General features: G+C 35.0%; 1 protein-coding gene across 1 annotated transcript in view; it reads right to left on the reverse strand.

Moving 5' to 3' along the window:
* LOC140152894 (MAPK/MAK/MRK overlapping kinase-like) overlaps positions 1-22,766 on the reverse strand; it is a 31,761-nt gene that overhangs the window by 3,566 nt on the left and 5,429 nt on the right. Inside the window, exons 5-11 of the mRNA XM_072175424.1 lie at positions 20,790-20,868; positions 20,412-20,460; positions 16,669-16,754; positions 15,810-15,902; positions 14,061-14,162; positions 12,355-12,531; positions 489-645 (exon numbers count right to left, since the gene is read on the reverse strand). Of these exons, the coding sequence (XP_072031525.1) occupies positions 489-645; positions 12,355-12,531; positions 14,061-14,162; positions 15,810-15,902; positions 16,669-16,754; positions 20,412-20,460; positions 20,790-20,868 (743 nt within the window). The remainder of the gene's footprint in view (positions 1-488; positions 646-12,354; positions 12,532-14,060; positions 14,163-15,809; positions 15,903-16,668; positions 16,755-20,411; positions 20,461-20,789; positions 20,869-22,766) is intronic.

Genomic DNA, 22,766 nt, shown 5'->3' on the forward strand with positions numbered 1-22,766 from the left:
CTTTACCCTACAAGCTTCTCCTTGTTTGCGGTAGACTTTGGCCGACAACCCTCTTTTCTTATCACCCCTTTTGACGCCAGCATTTGCAAACATATCTTGGTTATCATTTAGTCTCACTACAGATGACTTTGCCCGCTGTTTCCCTTTCTGTCTACATTCCCCTGTCTCGTCACCAGCCCTCCTCCCCGCATTGACACCAGCATTTGCAAACATATCTTGCTTATCATTTATTCTCACTACAGATGACTTTGCCCGCTGTTTCCTTTCTGTCTACATTCCCCTGTCCCGTCACCAGCCCTCCTCCCCGCATTGACACCAGCATTTGCAAACATATCTTGCTTATCATTTAGTCTCACTACAGATGACTTTGCCCGCTGTTTCCCTTTCTGTCTACACTCCCCTGTCTCATCACCAGCCCTCCTCCCAGCATCTTGTCCCATCTCCCCAGTCCCATGTCCCATCTCCCCACTCCCAGCTGTGTTTCTCACCCTTCTCCTTGGTTGTAGGTAATCTACATCTTTGGTTTTAATGATGTGACTCTTGGAGGCATCATCCACTGAGTTGGTTGATTGGTGCTCTGATTGGGCATCTTCTGACTTGTTCTTCTCCAACTTCATCATCTGGTGTTTCCTTTTGTCAGCATCTCTGTAACAATCAAATGTAAAATTATTACTGTCACATGTTTCTTGAAATCTCCTTTACCAGCAAGTACGCAATCAATTTCTTAGGTGGTATTTCTAGATATTGAATAAAAATGCTTTCTTTGAATATAACTTTCTTTTTTTCTATGATAAACCGTTCCGAAGTTATAAGAAATTGAATATTGTGGTTTTTTATCAATTTGTCTGTAAAAACGTGTGTGTTTTCTATGGGGAATATCTCTATGGCATGCTACTTTTCGACGGTCCTTGATTTTTGCCATTTTGCCCATTTTCCAGGTCTTTTATTTCAGAAACTGCATAATATATCATGCCTGTTATTATTTTAATTCTTTAATATTAATGGATACAGTATAATTATACTGAATTTGGATCTTTGAAACTCATATTTAAGTTTTTATTCTATATCAAAGTTGCCACTTCGTTAAATTTGGGTGTTTTTCACCGATTTGGGCTGAAAATCGGCATTTTTGGGAATCTTAAAACTGTTATAATTTAAAAATGCTTTGACCGATTTTCACCATTTAAATTGCTATGAGTTTAGTTTTGTAAGTACTTTCAGAAAAGCTTTAAACCAAGGAGATAAAGCATTGATTACAAAATAGTGTGACCCCCTAATAAAAGTAAAAAGTATTAAAAAACCCAATATTCAGAGCTAAAGTTGATCTCCTCACAATTTTTACATTATTAAAACATCAGCAATCAGCATGTTCTAAGAGAAGTCCTTTAAAGCTCACCAAATGTGTTTAAGAATCCCTTACTGTTGATAGTTTACAAATATATGGAGCTTGATTGCAATTTTGGGCACAGTTTGGTTGGGGAGGCTCTAAAGGTACAAGATATTTTTAAGCAGGGATATATGCATTCTACTCTAAGATTAGAAACCCTTACAACTTCTAGATAATTTAGTCGAAATGTTGACCTATATTCAAACATTTTCAGCATTTTAGACTTGGGACAGTCTGAACCACTTGAAGGGTTTCTCTGTAATCAATGTAAACCCATGTCTCAATTAAATTTCTATGTAAATCATGGACTAGTGTGTCAAATTTTCTTACTTCCCAAAAATAAAAAACAAAATAAAGCAAAGCAATTAACCATTTTTGGTGAAAGACTACGCACATCTACCTCTGTAAGACTAAGTACCTTCTATGTCTAGTATGCAGTGGAGTTTGAGTTCTGGGTGGCAATTAACAGAAACTGGAAGACTTTACAAATGCTGGACACTTTTAGACTAAAATCTGTAAAATACATTATGTTCTCTGAGTTTGAGTGGTTGGCTCAAATTTATTTAATCTTTAGAGGTGGGCTCCAGAAGTGAGTGTTGGGCACCATTGTCTACCCCAACATGGCTTCAACACTGTGCTGCAGGCAATGTGTGGTTACATCTATGTATATTAATACTAATTATGGCGTGTCCGTCCTCTGTCCGCAAGACGCTATCGGCGTGCGAGTGGTTTCGCTAACGCGTGCTCGTCGGTGCGATAACTTATGAGCTCATGGTGCGTATCAGCGTGTCTTGTGATGCGCTATCGCGTAGTGCTGCGGAGTACCGACGGGCGAAAAGCGAGCATCGGAAAGCATTACAGTGACTAACAGGTGCATCTCATCGGACCAATAGGCCTATTTTAAAGACATGATTAACATACCCGTTTGCGTTCACATTTCTCCCGATTGAATTGACGGCCTACATCCAGACACTACTAAAATTTCGGGGTATTTTTGGGTCCTCCGATGTGGTTGCAGAACAGGGTTTGGAAGAGGCGAACGATGGGTTTTCAGATTATAGGTTCAAGTAAGCGTCACAGCTACAAAACAGAGTTGATCATTGAGAGACGTAGGCCCTATATCGTATAGTAGTTTGAAAGGTCAGGACAAGTATTATAGGTAACGGGCGTTGGGTAATTAGAGATAGGCCTATCACGAGAACCGCCCAACCCGAGAACCGCGAAATCTAGTATTATACTAAATCTAGCACATGATGTGGAATGCCAACTGTATACACAGTTAATATCAAAGATGTGACATTGAAATGTTTATAAACTGGCATGGTCTCAAGTTAAGTTGTATGTTACCTGTTTTCACCAAAAGACCCTTTTGTTGGTGTATTATGTTACTTGAACAAATGCATTTTTCTCAATACAAAATAGAGTTTAAAGATGAGGAACTTAATTGTGGTTAGGTTAGAGAACTAGAACTTTGCAAAACTCTAAAAATCAGAACTTTTTTGTCATTAGTAATTCATTAATTTGCATAAACCATTGAATGAAATTTGACTTTCTGTAGGCCTGTAGAAGTTGAAATCAGACTTGTGAGAAATTGTATTTTCAGTGGGTGTGAGACCTGTAAGTTTCTTGATGATCAGATCAGATACATGTAGGATTTTTGTAGACTTTTATATGAACTTTTCACATCTTTTTAACTTTATTCTAAACCTTTTCCGCTTCTTATCAAATAAGATTTTAGAAATGGTTCTTGAGATCTACATTGTAACATCCATTTTTCTGAATAAAAATTTCCAAAAATAAACAAAAACAACATCCCACTCTTGGAAAGCAAACTTTTCCTATAAACACAAAGAATCATTTGCAGGTATCATCTTACTAAAATGTAATTTAACCCCCAGAGCACTACCTGCCGATCTAACATTGGCTCTGATTGGTCAATTATACTATATCTTCACTTTATCACCAATCAGAATAGAGCTTTCAAATAATTCATCCCAATTTTTTTGCGTGGTGAAATTATTCTAACAATGTTGCTGATTGGTCCAATTGAAAATGAAAACTTCTTTTTGGCCAATTATGGCAGGTAGTTCTCATGGGGTTAAGCATTGTGTTTCATTTCAAGCCATCATTTACATGGTATTTTTTGGTAATGGAATGGATGCAACTTCATTTCAAATATACTTCTTGTCTGCACAGACAAGAAACTTTTTCCATTATGAAAGTAACCATTAGAAACTGAAAGTAAGTTAACAATTTTAAAATACTTAATGCTTTCTTTCTATCGTCAGATATTATTTCCAAAAGCCAGTGTATATTTCTTGTCTGCATCAAACCACAAATGTTGTCAATATAAATTGAACACTGAATTAATAATCACTGCTACCACGCTATAAACCCTACTCCTGATTCCAATAAAATACAAGAGTAATAGTCGGGCTCTCATTCACGCGCGGATGGGAAATAGTGTTCACTTTATGTTTGATACGGTTTCTAGACTGAAATTTTGCGTAGAACACGCTCCCGTAGTCCACTTTAATTAAAAATGTGCCCAAAGTGCTTTTTCCGGGGGGTGCCCCTACAATGGGGTTCAAAATTACTAAAAATGTATTCTAAGGCCAATGGTGGTGATTTTGGTGTCTAAATATATGTTTATGGACATGAGAAAGTCATTTAGACAGTTTACTGAAATCCAAAATGGCTTCCTTATGTTCCAAAATTCAAAATGGCGGCCAAAATCGTGAATTTTAGCCAAACTTATTTGAACGGCTTTATCAGGCCGATGGTGGTGATTTGAGTGGAATCCTACTTTCATATCCTACTTTTATCTAATTATCATATAGACACCCCAGCTCTTGGGACTTAAATATAATCACTTATAAATGGAACATAGATGCCCAAAATATTCAAAATGGCGCCATTAAACCAAATGTTAATACTAACTAACACTATAAGGATCACATTTGATGTCCATTGATCTATTATGATTTGAAAAGGTAGTCCAAAGGCGATTGAAAATGTTGTATATCCCGTAAAATGTAAACTAGTTCTATCTCTAAACCTGGGCACTTGATCTTGGCGGCCATAATATGAAACATCACATTATGGAAATCATTATAACGCAATTAGTAAAGTGATAAACCCTAGAACTAAGCAGGGAGTTGTACCACCCCAAAGGTTTTTCATCCGCCATAAAAAAAAAACCACACGCAGCGTATTTACGTCCAAACGACTTAAGCTAATCGTAGATCCATCCATTGCGCTCATTTTAGTGATAAAATGTTTGCCCAAGCATCTTACCGGGGTAGGACCGACCATCAAAGATGGCCATGGGGTGGGGAGGTGAGGCCCATCATGATTTTCATTTCACTCTGTGATGGCTTTCTTACAGCTTCTAACAAATCCAGCTTTCACAGTACTGACTCCAAGGAACAGTCGCTATATACCATCATGATGATAGCGGCATGAGGAAGAAACGCCTAAAAGTTCACTCCCTAGCAAAGGCTCCTTGGGGAAATGTCATATCCTGCGAGTAATATTCGTCGCAAATGGCATTGTTAACTGCTTTTATGATTTGTATAAACAGACATATCCTCTCAACTACGGCTGGTTGCTTGAAAACGGCATCCCTGGACTCATTTTAACTCATAACAAATCAAAAGTGGAAACATGTGTACGTTTAACACTAGAACTGGGAACCTTGGAACCAAGGGATATCAGTGCCTGTGCATTGATTGGTCACCCCAGGTTAAATAAATGCCCCTAATTTTCAATTGTATTTGGTACCAATGTATAGCTATGGGTCTTTGTCTATCCAGTGATACCAAAAGAAGTACAAACATTCCCCACATAATATCGCTATGACGTCATAATGTGAGCACATCCTGGCAAAATTGAATATATGAATGCACAACCCACCCAAGTCCATACTTTGGCCAAATTGAGTTAAGCATGGAAAATTGTTGCTTATACATAGGCCTATCATATGTATAAAAGTTGAACCCAAATCAACCCTCTACGTGGGTCTATTAACGCGGCTGTGTACTCTAGACATTGTTTCTTTCGCAAAATTGAGTTTTTTTGATATGTTTGTACTTTGTTATGTTTTTGTTAAATACAAGGAATGAAAATCCAGATTTGTAAACTCCAACTGCAATATTTAAGGATTTTATTTCACACTTCCACTCGTTTTTGAAATTGGAAAGGAAAGAAAATCTTTGTTGTACCAGCAGGGTACACGCGCGCAACAACGCATCGCGTTGCGTATCGCGCAATTTATTAACGCATGCGAATACGCTTACGATACGTGGCGCTTATCTGCATGCGTGGCGCATCTTATGGAAACACCACGGAAGCACTGATTTCACAAAACCTAGTGTTCAAATGGCTCCGTTTTAGCTGATAAAATGTGGGTTTTTTCAAGTTCTTTCCCCCGATTTAAATATCAAGTTATGAATGGATTTTGCTCAAACTTCTCAAGGGGCCGTGGATTTACCCGATGTTCATGTAATGTAAGGTAGAAAAAGAAAACTGTCGCATTCTCCTGTGAGATTCGATGAAAGTGCAAAATGTGACCACTTTAAACTTCAACGGCCATTATTTCAATGTTCATTTTCTCGATAAAATGACGATTTAGGTACACGATAACTCAATAAATACAGCATCTACAGGTAAGCAAATGTGATCATCGTAAAAAGCATGATCGACTCAAGAAACGGTTTTCTCATTTTTTTTATATTTTGGCCTATTTCCGATTTTAGGCATCATTTTGTGCAAATAGGCGTTTGTGAATTTTAAAAAGTTCAATTTGATGCCTTATAATGGTCAATATCTCAAAATATAAGGCCAATATTAAAAAAAATAAAAAAACCGTTTTTGGAATGGAGCCTCAAGATTGAGCTAACAACAAAATAAAATATTTTGGAAAGAGTGTTTTTTTGTTATGATGTACCTAACAAATATTGCCAAAAACTCACTTTTTTGTAATTTTCTTCATAACTGTTGTTTTTACACCAAATCTATATTCATATTAAGATTCATTGATGTCTTGCCTTTATAAAAATGTATACTTTTATATGTCTTATGTGAATAATTACAAAGTTATTGCACTTTTACTACATGCATGTCTGAGAGTACACAGCTGCCTTAACATGTGAAATCCAAAATGGCCTATACCCGGCATGTATGATACACATTTGTTTTTTAGTTTCCTCAAAATCATTTTCGATGGACTTGGGTGGGTTTTGTATTCATGTATTCAATTCTGGTTATTTACAAAAGTATAGGCAAAATTGATCTTCTTCCAAAAATTCTACGAACATGTGATCTCATAAATATAAAAGAAAATGACTATTTCAACCTAACTAACAAGTAAAAAGTCAATATATCTTGGAATAATTTTACAAGAGTGAAATGAAACTGTATTTACTGTAGAAACCTATGGTTATGGTGGGCCTCACCCCCCCCTCTATGATCAATCATCTTTGATGGTCGGACATACCCCGGGTAAGGTGCTGGGGTAAAAATTGTATCACTTAAAAGAGCGAACATGATGGATCTACGATTAGTTTAAGTCATTTGGGCGTAAAGACGCGTGGTTTTTTTTTTATGGCGGATGGAAAACCTTAGGGGTGGTACAACCTCCTACGTAGTTCTAGGGTTAATCACTTTCCTTAACTGCGTTATAATGATTATTATGTTTCTTATTATGGCCGATCTTCAAATACCCCAGTTTAAAGATAGAAATCGCTTACCTTTTACGGGACATACAACAGTTGGCCACCTTTTTAAATCATAATAGATCAATGGACATCAAATGTTATTATTTGGTTAATGGCGCCATTTTGATTAATTTGGGCATCTATGTACCAATTACAAGTGATTATATTGTGACACGGCGACCTTAGATTTAAAACAAAAATTAAGTACCAAGAGCTGGGGTGTCTATGATAATTATGTGAAATCAATATAAAATTTGCAATTTTGACCACCACTTGAATTTTTTAGCATAGGGCAGCCATTTAAGATTTCATCATCTAAATGACTTGGTCATGTACACTATAGGGGCCTATGTGTCAGAAACATATACAAAGACACCAATATCACTACCATCGGCCTAAGAATATCTTTCAAGTAATTTTTACTAAAATTCACTATTTTAGCCGCCATTTTGAATTCTGGACGATAGGGCAACTTTTTTGGATTTTGTAAACTAGCTGAATGACTTTGTCATGTCCCCTAACATATAACTGGACACCAAAATCACCACCATCGGCCTGAGAATGGCGTTCAAATGATATTGACTAATATTCGACATTTTGACCGCCATTTTAAATTTTTGGGCATAGGGCAGCCATTTTGGATTTTTATAAGCAATATAAATGACTGTTTCATGTCCGCAAACATATACCTACACCCAAATCACGACCATCGGGCCGAGAGCGCCGTTCAAATAAGTTAGAATAATTTTCGGCATTTTGGCGGCCATTTTGAATTTTTTTTTTTTTTTGGCAGCCATTTTGGATTTTGATAAACTATGTAAATAACTTTTTCATGTCCACAGACATATTCATAGACACTCAAATCACCACCATCGGCCTGAAAAAGCCGTTCAAATAAGTTTGGCTAAAATTCACGATTTTGGCCGCCATTTTGAATTTTGGAACATAAGAAAGCCATTTTGGATTTAGTAAACTGTCTAAATGACTTTCTCATGTCCATAAACATATATTTAGACACCAAAATCACCACCATTGGCCTTAGAATACATTTTTAGTAATTTTGACCCCCATTGTAGGGGCACCCCCCGGAAAAAGCACTTTGGGCACATTTTTAATTAAAGTGGACTACGGGAGCGTGTTCTTCGTAAAATTTCAGTCTAGAAACCGTATCAAACATAAAGTGAACACTATTTCCCATCCGAGCGTGAATGAGAGCCCGACTATAAATGTTTTGGATTAAAAATAATATCCTGTTTTTTCAATCAAACATAGCTAAATCCTAATCCTTTAGTTACTTGTAACTGCCAATAAAATCAAATTTTGATATTTGGCCAATTTTGGAAGTAAGGGCTCAAAACATGCATTTTTAGGGTGTTTTCCATATGCTATGAGTAATGACAATCAATTGCAAAAATTTGTACAAAGACTAATTTCAAGTTATGCATTCTAATTTCTGGAAAACACATTTTCTAATCTTTTTCATGACCAATAATCAAAAATAACATAAGATATTAAATTTTGAATTTTGTGACTGCAATTGTAATGCAAAATTACATGTTTTGGTTCATTTTCCCTTAAATTGCAAAAATCTTAGAATTTGACTTTCATTGTCAGTGGTCAGTTTCATTGTCAGTTAGAACTAACTAAATGATTACGATTGAGTTATGTTTCATTTGGCAAAACAGGATTGTTTTAATCCCAAAATATTAGTGCTGTATTTTTCTGGAATAGGGAGTAGGTCTATAACATGGTATGAGACAAATTGGCATACAAAACATGAATAGACAGAAGAGAAAACACAACTCTTTGTTGGTTTCATATGAATTGAACTTTACTAAGTAAATAACTTGTTCAATCTAACCTTTTGTCATTTTGATCTGATTACTCCTGAAATCTATAGCCTACAATTTAACACTCTATGGGGTACAAAACATTATATTGGCAAGGACTTACCGATCCAACAGGATTGTATTGCTGCCCACTAAACCCCACCAACACACCAAGCGACAAACTCATCATGATCATTATCACGGTGCATTTTACAACCATCAAACATCTGATTTGTATTTTATTGCATGTCCTAAGTTAAACACCTATATCTAGCTCTATGGTTACCACTTTCGAGGACAGTAACATAGCGACAGAGTTGATCGATTATTAGGAACATGTTCAGTCTAAAATACACACAAAACTAAGTCTCAAATCTAATCAAATAAATATATCTAATATGGAAAAGCAGGATCAATTTGTATTTATATAGGGTTTCTTCTACAAAACATCAAAGGGTTCTAAAGTTGAAGAGTTATTACAAGTATCAAAACAAAGCTACCAAAACAACCAAATAGAAGGATTGGTAAACATCTTAACAATAGTCAAATCTATCTCTATTCAGTGAGTGTTTACGCTCAAACAAGAACTTTTGACTTTTGTTATTTTTTGATTAAGTTTGATGAAAACATAGAGTGGTAACTTTTGGGTGTGATGCTTTGTTGATTTTGCCAGGTAACTATCCAAGCCACATACTGATAAATATTGGAATCTGAATTAATGCATATACTTGCCCCTGAACAGTATACAGTGTTGTCAAAAATTTTCAGCCCAAATCACGGGTCAAATAATCATAAAGTCACCCAATTTTTCACTTAACCATTGGTTTCTATGGGACCGGAAACTACCAGAACTCGCAAGAGCTAATGTTGAAAAGTCAACCAATTTTTTTCTTTTAAAATCATTGATTTCTATGGGACAGGAATTTGTCAAAATCGTGTGAAAAATCTTCAAAATTGGGCTACCAAATCGCAGCTCTGGCAACCCTGCCCTTGAAGGTTTATGGGCTATTCCAGTTGAAACCCATACACCTCCTACGGCAGACATGCCCTTATTCTCCTACACAGGGAGTGTGATTTTCAAATAGTTACCTGAATGGTATCCACTATCCTATCATGGGTCATTGTTATACACATTTTTGCCCTTCATATCAAACCTGCAGGAGCAATACAGCTCAAAATTTGGAAACATGTTGTTTTAATGGTAGGCCTCGAATCAATGTAGATAAAAAACAGAACATGAAAAGATTTGACCATACCCCTTTTAGTTGAATTTGCATAACAATTGTAAAAGGTTCATCTGATATCAATACTTCAACAAAACATGTAAGTTTGATTTCATCTCAAGATCAATTGATCGGAACTAAAACTGGAACTATTCTTTTCCTTTCTCTTCTTTTTTTCATTCTCTCCCTCTTCCTATTCTTCCTTCGCTCTTTCAAGAAAACCCCTAGTGCTTTTTACCCTATCATTTATGAAAAGCTGTTTTTATTTGAATAATCCCATGATCATTCACAAGCAGTTTACCCCCTCCCCCCCAAATAGCATCAGCTAGGATTTGACTGCATCAAAACCTCTTGAAACTTAAGCTGCATATATCATATGTACAACAAATCAACATTACCCTTTCCTATCTTACCTCGCATACAAGGTTATCAAATCAACCTCATATCCCATTGTAAGATGATAATGGTAGCTATAAAGCCAGGTAACAAATTCCACAGAAGTATACATACTGACCAGTAAAATCCCTCATGGTGTACTACATCTTTGCATCCAAAATCACTCAAATTTTAAAACATTAAACCAAGAACATGCAGTTAAGTTCCTCACAACAGCCAATATATATCCAAGTCAACATAATATAAAGTTCCTTGAAACTAAATGTGTATACTTGGTTCTTTATAACCCCTGCTCAGGAGCCTGATGCAATTAGTATTGGGTCTCCTGATTCGGTGATCAAGTTTTGGACTCTACCATTCTACAGACAGGGGAGGTTAGTGTAAAGCAAATAGTGCTGATAACATCCATGTTACAAAGAGTATCAAGTCGTAAGCTTGTTTGTTCTAGTCAAACGGACAAGATAAATAAGATTTTTCATACAAGGAATTTAACAAGTTTTACACAAAACTATGAGAATAATAATGATTATTGTCAACCTTTTTACTGATTTCTAACTCATCTTCTGACCCATATTTTGTATTTCCTATTTTCAAGTCATGTTAATATCAGATTGACACTTGCAACTTCAGTAATGATTTTACAAATGTCAACATGAATAGAAAACATTGGTGATCATAAAATGACGTCAAACACCTGAGCAACAAGGAAAAGGGACGCTGGTTTATTTGCTTAAATGTGATTGCTGTAGTAAAAATACATCTAAGTCAATATTAACAAGATAAGATTCAGGAATTTGGGATACTTTTCTGGCCATGATATCTTGGATAACATTTTAAAGAACATGCTTGTATTGATATAGAAGAAGATAACACAATCTCATTAGATAATTACCATTTTCGATCCACTTAAGCGCCCTCTACAGAATTTTTATAGTGACAACTCTCTAAGCACGCTCTATTTATGCACTTGTACAACTAGCTAATCCCATCAAATGTCTGAATTAAATTACCTTCTAAATCTTGATGATTTTGATGATGTATAATTCCCATTTGTAACTTTCTTTCATAATTTTAATTTCGCTGCTTAGGTCGAATACGGGTACATAATGGCTAAATCTGAAACTATGGTTGGTGATATTTTATACCATTTTTTGTACTTATTACTATTTACAACCATGAATAAAGGGGCAGAGTAATTTCATGTCACATACATTTGTGTGTTTGTTCATACATTATTTTTGTTTATATATTTGTGTCTTTGTGCTTGCTTTTATAAACTATGTGCACATCCAATTGAATACATACACACGAGAAATCACTGTTAAGCAGTGGTCATCCATGCTTATTGTTTTGTCTTTGAACTCTTCCTAAGCTATTTTCTTGAGATCTTCAAGATCTTCTTTCTTTCACTCATCATCATTTTGCCTTTGTATATCTTCACATTACTTCATTTTAATGGGTACATAAAATAAACTTGATCAGAGCTGCCAAGGGCGCAACTTTAGAAAAGTGGTTACCAACCATAAACATAACCCTTAACCTCTCAATCCTAATCCTAGCTCTAAACCTGTCCAAAGGCTAACCTAATTCTGATCTCATAAGGGGATGACAATTATTCTAAAGTCTTTCCATGCCAAGCTCGAAAGATGATCTTTTAAAAAAGTTCTGTCTAAAAATATTCCCTAAGTTTGGTTTTTGTTTGTCTTAATCTTGTTTCTTTTTCACAAAATAATTTAAGTTCCTCTTTTTTCATTTCTTTTATTTATCTCAAGTTACAAGTTAGGATAATAGATTTCACTCACCTGAGTTCCTTGAAGTATGGTTCCTTGAGAGCCTGTTTAGCTGATATCCTCTCATCTGGATCATATGTACACAGTTTGTATATTAGTTCTATGCTCTCCTTAGAAGCATGAGGTAGTAGTTTCTCTATCCCGGTTCCTCTCTTGGTTGGAAAATTAAAGTTCATTCCTCTTGTTTTGCTGTAGTGATACAATAAAGAATAAAAGTTAAGCTATTTTATATAAATTACACACATGGGTGTCAGGGGACATCCAACTTGAATGTGTACACATATACTTGAATAAATTATTGTCTCCCACACTTTCAATATTGTAGTTATTAATCTGTACAATACAGTGATCAGACACAAGATGTATTGAAGAACACATTATTTGACCAGTTACTATTTTCCATACATGTGTTATATTTGACTATCCTTTATGTATCGTAGTGTCATATTAAAATGTCCGACATAGGTTAACTCTATTAGTACAGAAGAGGGTCATTGCCAACTACTAAATTATATATACCAATAACATACCCCCGGTTGTCTCACAAACTATATTTTTTGTTATCCTGCATATGCATAGCTTGTGCAAAAAAACATTTCACACACATGTAGCTACTTAGCAATATGTTCAAGAGACAAACTTTGTTTTTTGGCCCAGATAACACACTGTGGATGAAAACAATGGGCATCCTGTTTTGCAGCAAATCAAGCAATAAAAGCTTGTACTTAATGAAGTCCTGCCTACAAACTCACTGTAACAACTTGTAGTTTCACATTACCAATTCTCCTTGATTGGGTGTTACTGGATACTTTTATCAAAACAAAACATGCTTAATTGATACTTTGATTGCAGCCTAAGAGTGAAATTAAATAACAAATAAATTCACAGTTGAAATAAGTAATTGTTTAATGGTGCATGTTTATTTAATTACCAGTCAATTGAATTAAAAATCTGTCTGGTGAAAATTATGTGTGATCAAAAACAGTTGGTTCATGTTGATTGAGGTCATTTAATGAGTAGTAATGTATACACGTCCATGTCATGTTACTATGGCCTACTTTAATTGTCTTAAGGGCCAGGTAATGGGAGACACATTCGTCCATGCCTGAATTTGAGATTTTTTGATACTTAAATCTAAGATGCATTCTTTCACTTGAAACTGATAAAATAAAACTTTTTAATACCTCTTATTTTTGTTATTCCAAGCATGAGATGCAATTGCAATAGTATACAAATGGTTGGTCGCAACACATAGTGTCGTACATGAAGGACAAAATACGGTTCCGAACAAAACATGTTTGAAGGATATGCTACTAATAACCGAGTTGATACTCGTCCACTGTTATCTCTCAGTGGCCCTATTCCATTTGAAATTAAAGTTTTTAAAAATGTCAAACTATTAAACTGTATCTTTAATAGTTGAAAAGGAATAACTATTCTAGGATGTAGCTAGCTCTAAACCTTTATGCCACTATGTGAAACAGAAAAGTTTGAAACATGTTTTGTCCTTCACGTATGCCACTATGTGTTGTGACCGACGAAATACAACATGGTATCGAAGAAAGTGGTGCAAAATCTTGTCAAAAGAATCTTTGCATGAATCTACTGGCTGATATGTGCCAAAATTTTAGTCATGGCTAACTAGTATTCAGTTGTAAATTATATAGAGCAGCAAAATGGGCAGTGAATTGAGAAATCATTTAAAAACAACAACTTACTTTCTGAGTTTATTCAAGATGGTAGAATCCGGCGTTCCCATAACATCATGAATCTTTGCTATTTGATCTACTTCATTAGCACCAGGAAACAATGGATGTAAACTGTAAATTAACACAATTTGTCATCATTAGTTATAATATTTAGGCATCTGGTACTGCCCTATCATTTACAACTTCTCAATTTGAGTTTAAAAAAAAAAGCTACATTAAAGTAATTAATCAAAATTATGTAATGAGGTCATGATACCCAATTCAAATTAAGCAATGCTTATTACCAGATCACCAGGGTATTTTTAGCCCCTCCCTATGGATACACAGTTCCTGTAGAAAAAAACAACAACTATGCGATCTGATACAACCAGACCAAAGGTTGCGATTGTCAAATTGAAATAATGGCAAAAATGGGGAGCAAACAAACAATAAATGGCATAAGAAATTTGGCATTAGGCCATCTTAATTTAATAGTTTGTCTCAAAGCCCTTCCCAAGTTAAATATCTAATGCGGAATGCATTTTTAAGAGGTTTTTTTTTTTACTTTTAATTTTTTTCATCTGTGGGACAAACTTTTTCTATTTGTTCGACAAGAATAGACCACCTTTACATCTCTCAAGGAGGTTTTACTGTGGTTAAGAAGAAGGGTTTTATTGAGCTTTACGATTTAGGCTATTTTGACGTCTGGCAATATCTGACGTGAGATTTTTGTAGCTTTTCGTGTGGTGGATTTGAAAAAAAATCAAACAGCGGAAAAAACTGAATAAGACGCAAAAAGGGGGCAATTCTACTAATGCGTACGGGCCTTTGAGATGAACTATTGAATTAAGATGGCCTTATAAAAATTCTTTAAAATTCCAACCAAGCATGCTACTATGATAGGGATTTAATAATATCCAGCAGTTTTTGATTACTGAGCATTATAATGCTAATAACTCCAATTTTCATAATTACCTGCTAGATGGATCAGGCTAATGTTTTATCATATATTATTAACAATGTAATATGGTTTTGTTTGTTTGTTTCAAATGATATTCCCCTAGGAACTCAAGAACAACCCTATAGGAGAGGAATACATGTACGGCTCACACTTCCCCCATTCCCGGCCTGCGTCAAGCTGGCACAACTCGGGCCAAGTTCTACACACTTTTACATCAGTCATTTTGTAAGACTTGCATCTTGACAATCCTTTTTGGATGGTTTTAATACCAAACTTTTGTTACAACAGCAAGGTAAAGACAAGCTATGGTTGGAGTGCTTTTATTAGACTCTTTGCCTTTAAAAATGACCTGGGTTACTTCACTTCTTCATAAAAGTTCCAAGTAAAATTTACAATACTGTGACTGATCAAGCCATGCGTGCATCTAAAGAAATCTTAATACACTGGTCAACGGTCAAATTTTGTGCAATTGGAAATTTTGTTACCTTTTGAGTTTGATTAATTTACTGTCAAATTATCAGATCAAATCCAATAAGGAGTTTAGGCATATGATGAGACTGCACTTTCCTAAAAAAACTGAACATGCATGTGAAATTGGGCAAAAAGTACCAAAACCAATAAAGTTGTGGAAATTTTGACTATAAAAAATTGAATTCAGTTTTTTAACTGAAAATTCTCATGCCTGGGAGTTTTATACACACATACTCAAACATTTTGTTACAGACTAAAAAATCATCACCCAACTTCAATGAGAATGTTTACTTATTTAAGTAGTCTACAATGTAATCATCCTTAATGTCATTGATGCACACACATACCTCAAAACTTCAAAGAATACACATCCAACACTCCATAAATCCATCTTATATGTATAATACCCATCTGTTAATAGACACTCAGGTGCACGATACCTGTAAAACAAAAGCAAGTAATTAGTATAGGCTATTAGGTAACATGAGAAACACAGACACAAGCCATGCATGAGAGCTTCATGAAAACCATGTAGGCCTTTAAGGTTTTATTCAACATTATTTCTTGTATGTGCAATTCAACAGTAGTAGAGTAACTTATTTCATTTTTATGACGTTTATACATGGTGTACATTTGATGCACTGCTAAAACAAACTTTGATCCCGAGGAGTGAGAGTGCATCCAAACACCGCGGGAAATGCAGTGGACCAGATCACTTGTGATCAAGCCATCAGCCTGGATGGCGAAAGCTCAAGTCAGTGAGTACATTTTATTGGATTTGTCACACAAAAATCTAAATAATTTGATCTACAATCCTACCGATGCATCTGTATACGGCATACCTGCCTTATTCAATTTTAGCCCCCCTTCCAAGGACCCCATTGGAAATAATTTATTATTTATTTATGACTTTCATGGGTGATCCTGTTTTAAGAACATTTTGTTTGGAAGTGTAATCTTTTTATCTTTATCGTATTTTCAAATGTAATTTTTAAGATGTAAAAAATTTGTGCAATATTGTTATCTTTATTATTTTTTATAAATGTTGTTACTTCGAATAAATTCAATTGTGTCCGCTCTGACATGACTATAGTATGATCAATGATTTGTTTCTTTGCTACAAGTCTCCTTTGAAATTTAGGAGAGTATTTTACAGCTCTATCTCATTTAGACTCTAAGTGTTGGAAAGAAACATGGCATGCTTACCATCTAGTTGAAATATATTCTGTGTATGGCTGCTTGGAATACACACTACGACATGAACCAAAGTCTGCTAATTTTAATATCTCGTCCTGTTCAAAGAAAAAGAGAGAAAAGAGTGAGAAAATAGATCAGTAATATACCTCAATACATTTGATAAATATGGTAGACTGTTCAAAACAACTCATTATATTGTCCAATATTATCCTTAGAATTACCTGATTCAGGAAAGGTCTTTGGCACATACTGATATGCTTATTCACTGCATACATGAAATTAACTATATGTTGCACCAAGTCATATGATGAAATTTTGCTACACATTTTGTAAAGACGTACGTTTCACACTGGCCAACCGATCACATTATGAAGAACTAGGTCATGTCTGCATCACACAATGCTACGCAGCTTTTCTTTCTTTCTTTTTTTTTGGCAAATGAGGTGCCCATGTGATGATGACGGGATTCAATTAGCATATCAGAATCTGTCTTCATGTTTAGGCCATAAATGTAGTTTAGCGCATGAGGCAGTGATATAATCATGATGGGATCCAATAAGCTAATCTGGAGTACATACATGTATTTCCATCTAATTTTCAGTACAAGTCTACTTTTAAAGTGCAAGCAGTGCTGCAATAAAGCTACATTGTTAAAGCCTAATCTAGACCGTGGGTTAATTTCACTAATATTTACCATGTTTCATAAGCCACAAAATCAATCATAACTAACAACTCATTCTAAAATCCATTTCAATAAATTTATTTATGACAACGATCCTTCGTAAATAACAGTGATTTACTACATGGACCCTTTGTAAAATTACAGCAAGTAAAAGGGTAACTGGCAAATGGTTGCTTGAGTTATGAAGGATTCAGAGTTTAGTGAAATACACCCAAGGTGATTTAGACACTACAGTTGTTACTCTACAAGCTATATGCTAATTATTTCATTAGTAACTTGTCAACACCTATACTACAGTATATGTCAGAAAGTTAGATTACTTATATGTAAACTAATGTTAAAGCATTTCATTTGGGGAAAAGGCAAATATTAGGAATTCTAAATATTATGCAAACTATACAAACGGGGCATATAGGATAGGGAGTCACTTCAAAATTAAAACCATGAAATTGTACTTCAAATTTATAGCATCAACAGTACTGTTGGAGTGGAGTTCACCCAGTCCCGAGTCTGGCTCCATCAGAATCTGAGTCCACACCATGTATGAGTGTAACTGAGTCCAATAACACTTGAAGAAGACCAAGTCCAGACTGGTCCTCCAATACTGGTCAACATTGATCATTTTACCAATATATCACACACTTACTGAATCAAATGAAAACCAAAATATTGTTGTCATTATTTTTTTCACAATTTCCACCAAAGAAAATCAAACCGTTCCGAGCACTTCACGATAGCATACGTACAAATGTCAATAGCAGATTAATTTTTTTAAATTCTCTTGAATCTCTTCATCCTCTCTTACCTTATTTCTCGATTCCTATTGGCATAGGCAGTGTAAAGAAAGAGCAACCACACTTGTCAATTTATACTAAATTCATACTAAATTTCTTCTCACATTAACAACTATTGTTGATTTACATAAAATATGCAGATATGCTGATTTTTAGTCACATCTGAGTCAGTTTTTCAAAATTAAAGATGTTGACATTAACATGATACTAAAAGTTGTTTTCTACATATACTTCACACAAAAACTTTACTAAACAACTACCACTATAAAATATAATACCAGCAGAGAATATTAAAAGGTATCACTGGAAACCTGCTGATTTCAGTATGTTATTTATACTGGAATTACAGTAATAACCATAAGGACTTCAAACCTCTGCACATGTTTCATGAGTGATAAAGTTAGGGTTAGGTCCAGATTTTTGCTTAAATGTCAATATTCGCTAAGTCACATGCAATAAATATATGTATATTATAATTATAATACAACTCTATCAAGTCTAGTTTACTTTAATCCCTATACCTATTTATAAGGATGCAGTCTTCCCCAGCTTGGCTGGGAAATCCTTCCAATGAGGGTTACCATGCATATTTTAGCTGCAGTTTCAATGAGCCTGGCTTGAGAAAGCTGCACCCTTGTAAGTAAGTATGGGCCTACAGGTATTAGTCAAAATTCATGCAGCACGTCTCTAAACTTTTATAAGCTTCATCGCTAAACTATACAAATCTGCCCTCTCAAGCAAAAATGCAATATCTGTAAATTATAAATAACAGCATACCATAGAACTCCATATATACAAACATATTTCTACTTTGAATGTAGGTTCAACCATTCATTTCTCATGTAGTAAACAATGTCTCTGATGGTATCACTGTGGATGGTAATTAAATACTGAATTTTAACATGGGAGGGCATATGTAACAAACATGCTACACGTATGCTGACTGACACTGAGCATGCTACATGCACTAAACATTGATACATAAAGCTACTGCCTTTCAACTCTACAAAACTCATGCTAAAGTTAACACATCTTGTTTACCTGTCTGTTAATCTATACCGGAAACATGTGTAATGGGAGAGAAAATGTTGAAGTGAGTACATTTTTTCACAGTAAAATACATTTTCTCTTGGGGTTTGTTTAGTTATGTACAAGTTTATGTACAAGAGGAATGCCCGTAAACCAAATATGGCTGAGAATTCTGGATACTTCAGGATTGGGTTGCATGACAAAGTTGCCAAAAACTGTAGTTGCAACTATTAGCAGTAGTCATGACTTCAGGCTATGACTTGGTGATAGTAGACGAATGACGACTATCCATTGTATCCTCAAAGTACATTACACAAGACATGAAGTTTGGAAAACTCATTGTTTGACATCGATACAAATGAGCAAGTTTATCCGTAGGTAGACCTGACGCGTTTGTCATTTGCATTGTTACCATAGATTAATCCCTCAGGCCATCAAGAGTCACATGTTGATTTGTGTTTTTAGGCATGAAAGTTTTCTCTCCAAATAGTTGCAAACAGTGGCGACTACAGTCTGTCCACTCTGAAGTACAAAGTGACAACGCTACATACAGCGCATTAACAGTGCGGTGCTGCATCTCTGCTGCAGGTATCAAAGTCGGCACATTGTGTGCATCCGCGTCAGTACTTTGTACTTCAGAGTAGACTGAATGTACTAAATCGACTACTGAAGTCGTGCAACCCTACTTCAGGAACTTGAATAACATGCAGGAACCTACAATAACTTAAAAACTCAAGTGCATACCCAGGTTTGTAAATTTGAGAGGTTAAAAGCCTGGCATTGAGCAATTTAGCTTGGTTGAGGGTAAACAGGAGGGATTTTCTGTCCCAATTCCACCCACAAATATTTATCTGAGGGGGGGGGGGCAGGGGGTCTCTGCCACTTTCCTATAGTAGGAATTCCAATTGAATGAACGCAGCTTTTTGCGTACACTGCGTGATGTACGCTAGCGTGTACGACTGTGTGTGAGTAACGCGGAAGTGAATCCGACTATGCCAAGGCATTTGTGATTGATTAGCATTGTATCCAAGGTTGTGCGTTCGCATTGTAGTTTGAAATATGCGATACGATCGCTGTTGGATCGAATACAGTAGTATTGTAGCTGCGTTCATTCAAGTGGAATTCCTACTAAAGATGTGCCCCTGATATCATATCATTCTGCCATTTCATATGCAACTAAGAAGAGCACGGGAAGCACCATTCAAGTTTTATATCATTACAGAAGTTGTTAAAAGAGAATAACTTACCCTAATTAAAATGTTTTCAGGTTTGACATCTCGATGAAATATACCATTTCTGCATTGAATGAAACGAAACGAGATCATAATATACAAATCCGGAAGTTTCCTAAATGACAAATATATATGTATTACTTTTATTAAGAAATAGATCCTGTCACTGATCTATTTTACTAAGAAAAATATGCTCTAGCAATTGTTTTAATTTTAGCAATAATTTTAACTTATCAATAATTTATTAACTTTAACTCTGCATAGAAATTTGATTGAAACCTACATAGCAAAAAAATGTCCAGTCTAGTGCACTGAAACATTAAAATGCACTTTATCGCACATCAATTGTTTTAAACATCCTAACTTTCTATTCTGACACAATAAATAACATACCTATGCATATGATCTAGAGATTTCAAAAGTTGATACATGTAACCTTTCACTTTTTGTTCTGGTAGATAGTGTCTTCTCCCTGTAAAAAATGTAGAAAGTGGATGTAAATTATAACTGACAGTGATTATTTATACTACTTCGATATAGAATCAATTAATTTTGAAGGTAATGTACTGAGCATAGTGATTAATACTGATTTTAAACTACATTGATAGTATACACATATTGAATGTTTATGAGTACAATGGTAAGAAAATTTTCATGAGGAGAAATATGGACTGTTAGACTTGAATGGAACAGTTCATATTTCACCGAATGAAAATATCCTTTCCATTGAACGAATAAAAACATTAATATTTGTTTTATGTAATTCGTATAAAATTCTTTATCTTCCACTTAATTTTATAAATCATCAGGAAAACAAAATAAATTACAAAAATATTATGAACTGTACACTGTAAAGTGTGCTGAGGCTTGTGAATCAACGTCTAGGCGTTGTGCCTGTGCGTAGCGCACTATAAATCACTTCGCTTTTTTTTCCCTTTTTTTTGTTGTATTTATTTTAGAAGCGAAACCCACACCTATAATTGTCGAGTCGAGGTGGTCACCATTCGCGATATATGCCCATGTCTGTCAGCGTTGCCATGATAGCATCTTGTTTAACATAACCAGAAGCTGCTTTTTAAGCTCACAGTGTCTCCTGGCATACCAGAATACATGAAGTAGGGCTTAGTCTGTTGCAAGTAGCTCCCGGTTAACACAAATTCCACCTCAAATGGGCTTTACTCTTTCACAAAAGTAAAGCCCAGATTAAACTGTGCTATTTTTCACTTGCATAAATCCTTAGCTATCCTTGATTGGTTACTTATAAATACAATATTCCACATGGTAGGCCTATTTGTGCATATTCAATCGCAATTGGTCTTAATTGAACTTTTTACCTCTTAATTAACCTTTTTAACTCTTAATTAAAATGTCAATAATCAAGTAACACACTAAAATGCAATGAAATCATTACACAACACACACAGTAGAAAAGGTTTGCACGCAGACTAACTATGTACATGTCTACTTTTAAAAAAATTTGAAAATACAGCTGTGACTACAAACAGGTCAATGTAAATTTGAAAAGTACATATTTACAATACCCCAATTATCTGTTTACAAAATTGGTACTGTATGGTTTAATTTGAATGTCTAACAAAAGGGAATTAATTTGTAGCCTTAAGGCAATTAAAAATGGCTGGCTATATGTGACATGATCAAGGGGAATGAGTCACATGTCGGCCCCGGTCGAAAATGAGCTTCACACATGTTTCTAAACAGGACATTTAGAGCTTTCAGAAACTGAAAACCCCATGTTGATACAAATTTCCTTTGTGAAGTTACGTCAATTTATCAATCGCTGAAAACAATATAAAACAAAGAATGTTAACATTTTCTTTGCCAATATCTCAAAATCAATATTAGCGACATCTGACTCATTTCCCTTGATCGTGTCACATATACTGTTGTCCCAAAGATGAATAATGAAAAATGAGTAAAGTACATGCAACTTGTTCTCTTGATTTGTTGATCCTGGTATTCATTCCCTCCTTCAATAAAGTTAGCAAGTATTCTATTTTTCACAACCATATGTCCTAATATTAAAATTTATACAACTCATAAAAAGATTCATGTCATTTGATTGGCCAATTACTATTTATCATTTTTGCTATTTTTACCAAAAAGACTATTGCACTCTGCGCGAGTTCCATTGCACATGCGCAGCTACCATGAAAAACATTAAAGACGCGATGTGTGGGTGTTGCTACTAAAAAAATAAAATTTAATAGATGTCTTGTTTTCCTGGTTATTTATTAAATTATGCAGAAGAAAAGGAATTTATATGCGAGTTATACAAAACAAACATTGAATGTTTTTATTAGTTCAATAGAAAGAAAAAATGAATGGAACAGTCCATATTTCACCTCGTGA

This window comes from Amphiura filiformis, chromosome 5 (genome assembly GCF_039555335.1).
Source record: "Amphiura filiformis chromosome 5, Afil_fr2py, whole genome shotgun sequence".
Lineage (NCBI taxonomy): Eukaryota > Metazoa > Echinodermata > Ophiuroidea > Amphilepidida > Amphiuridae > Amphiura > Amphiura filiformis.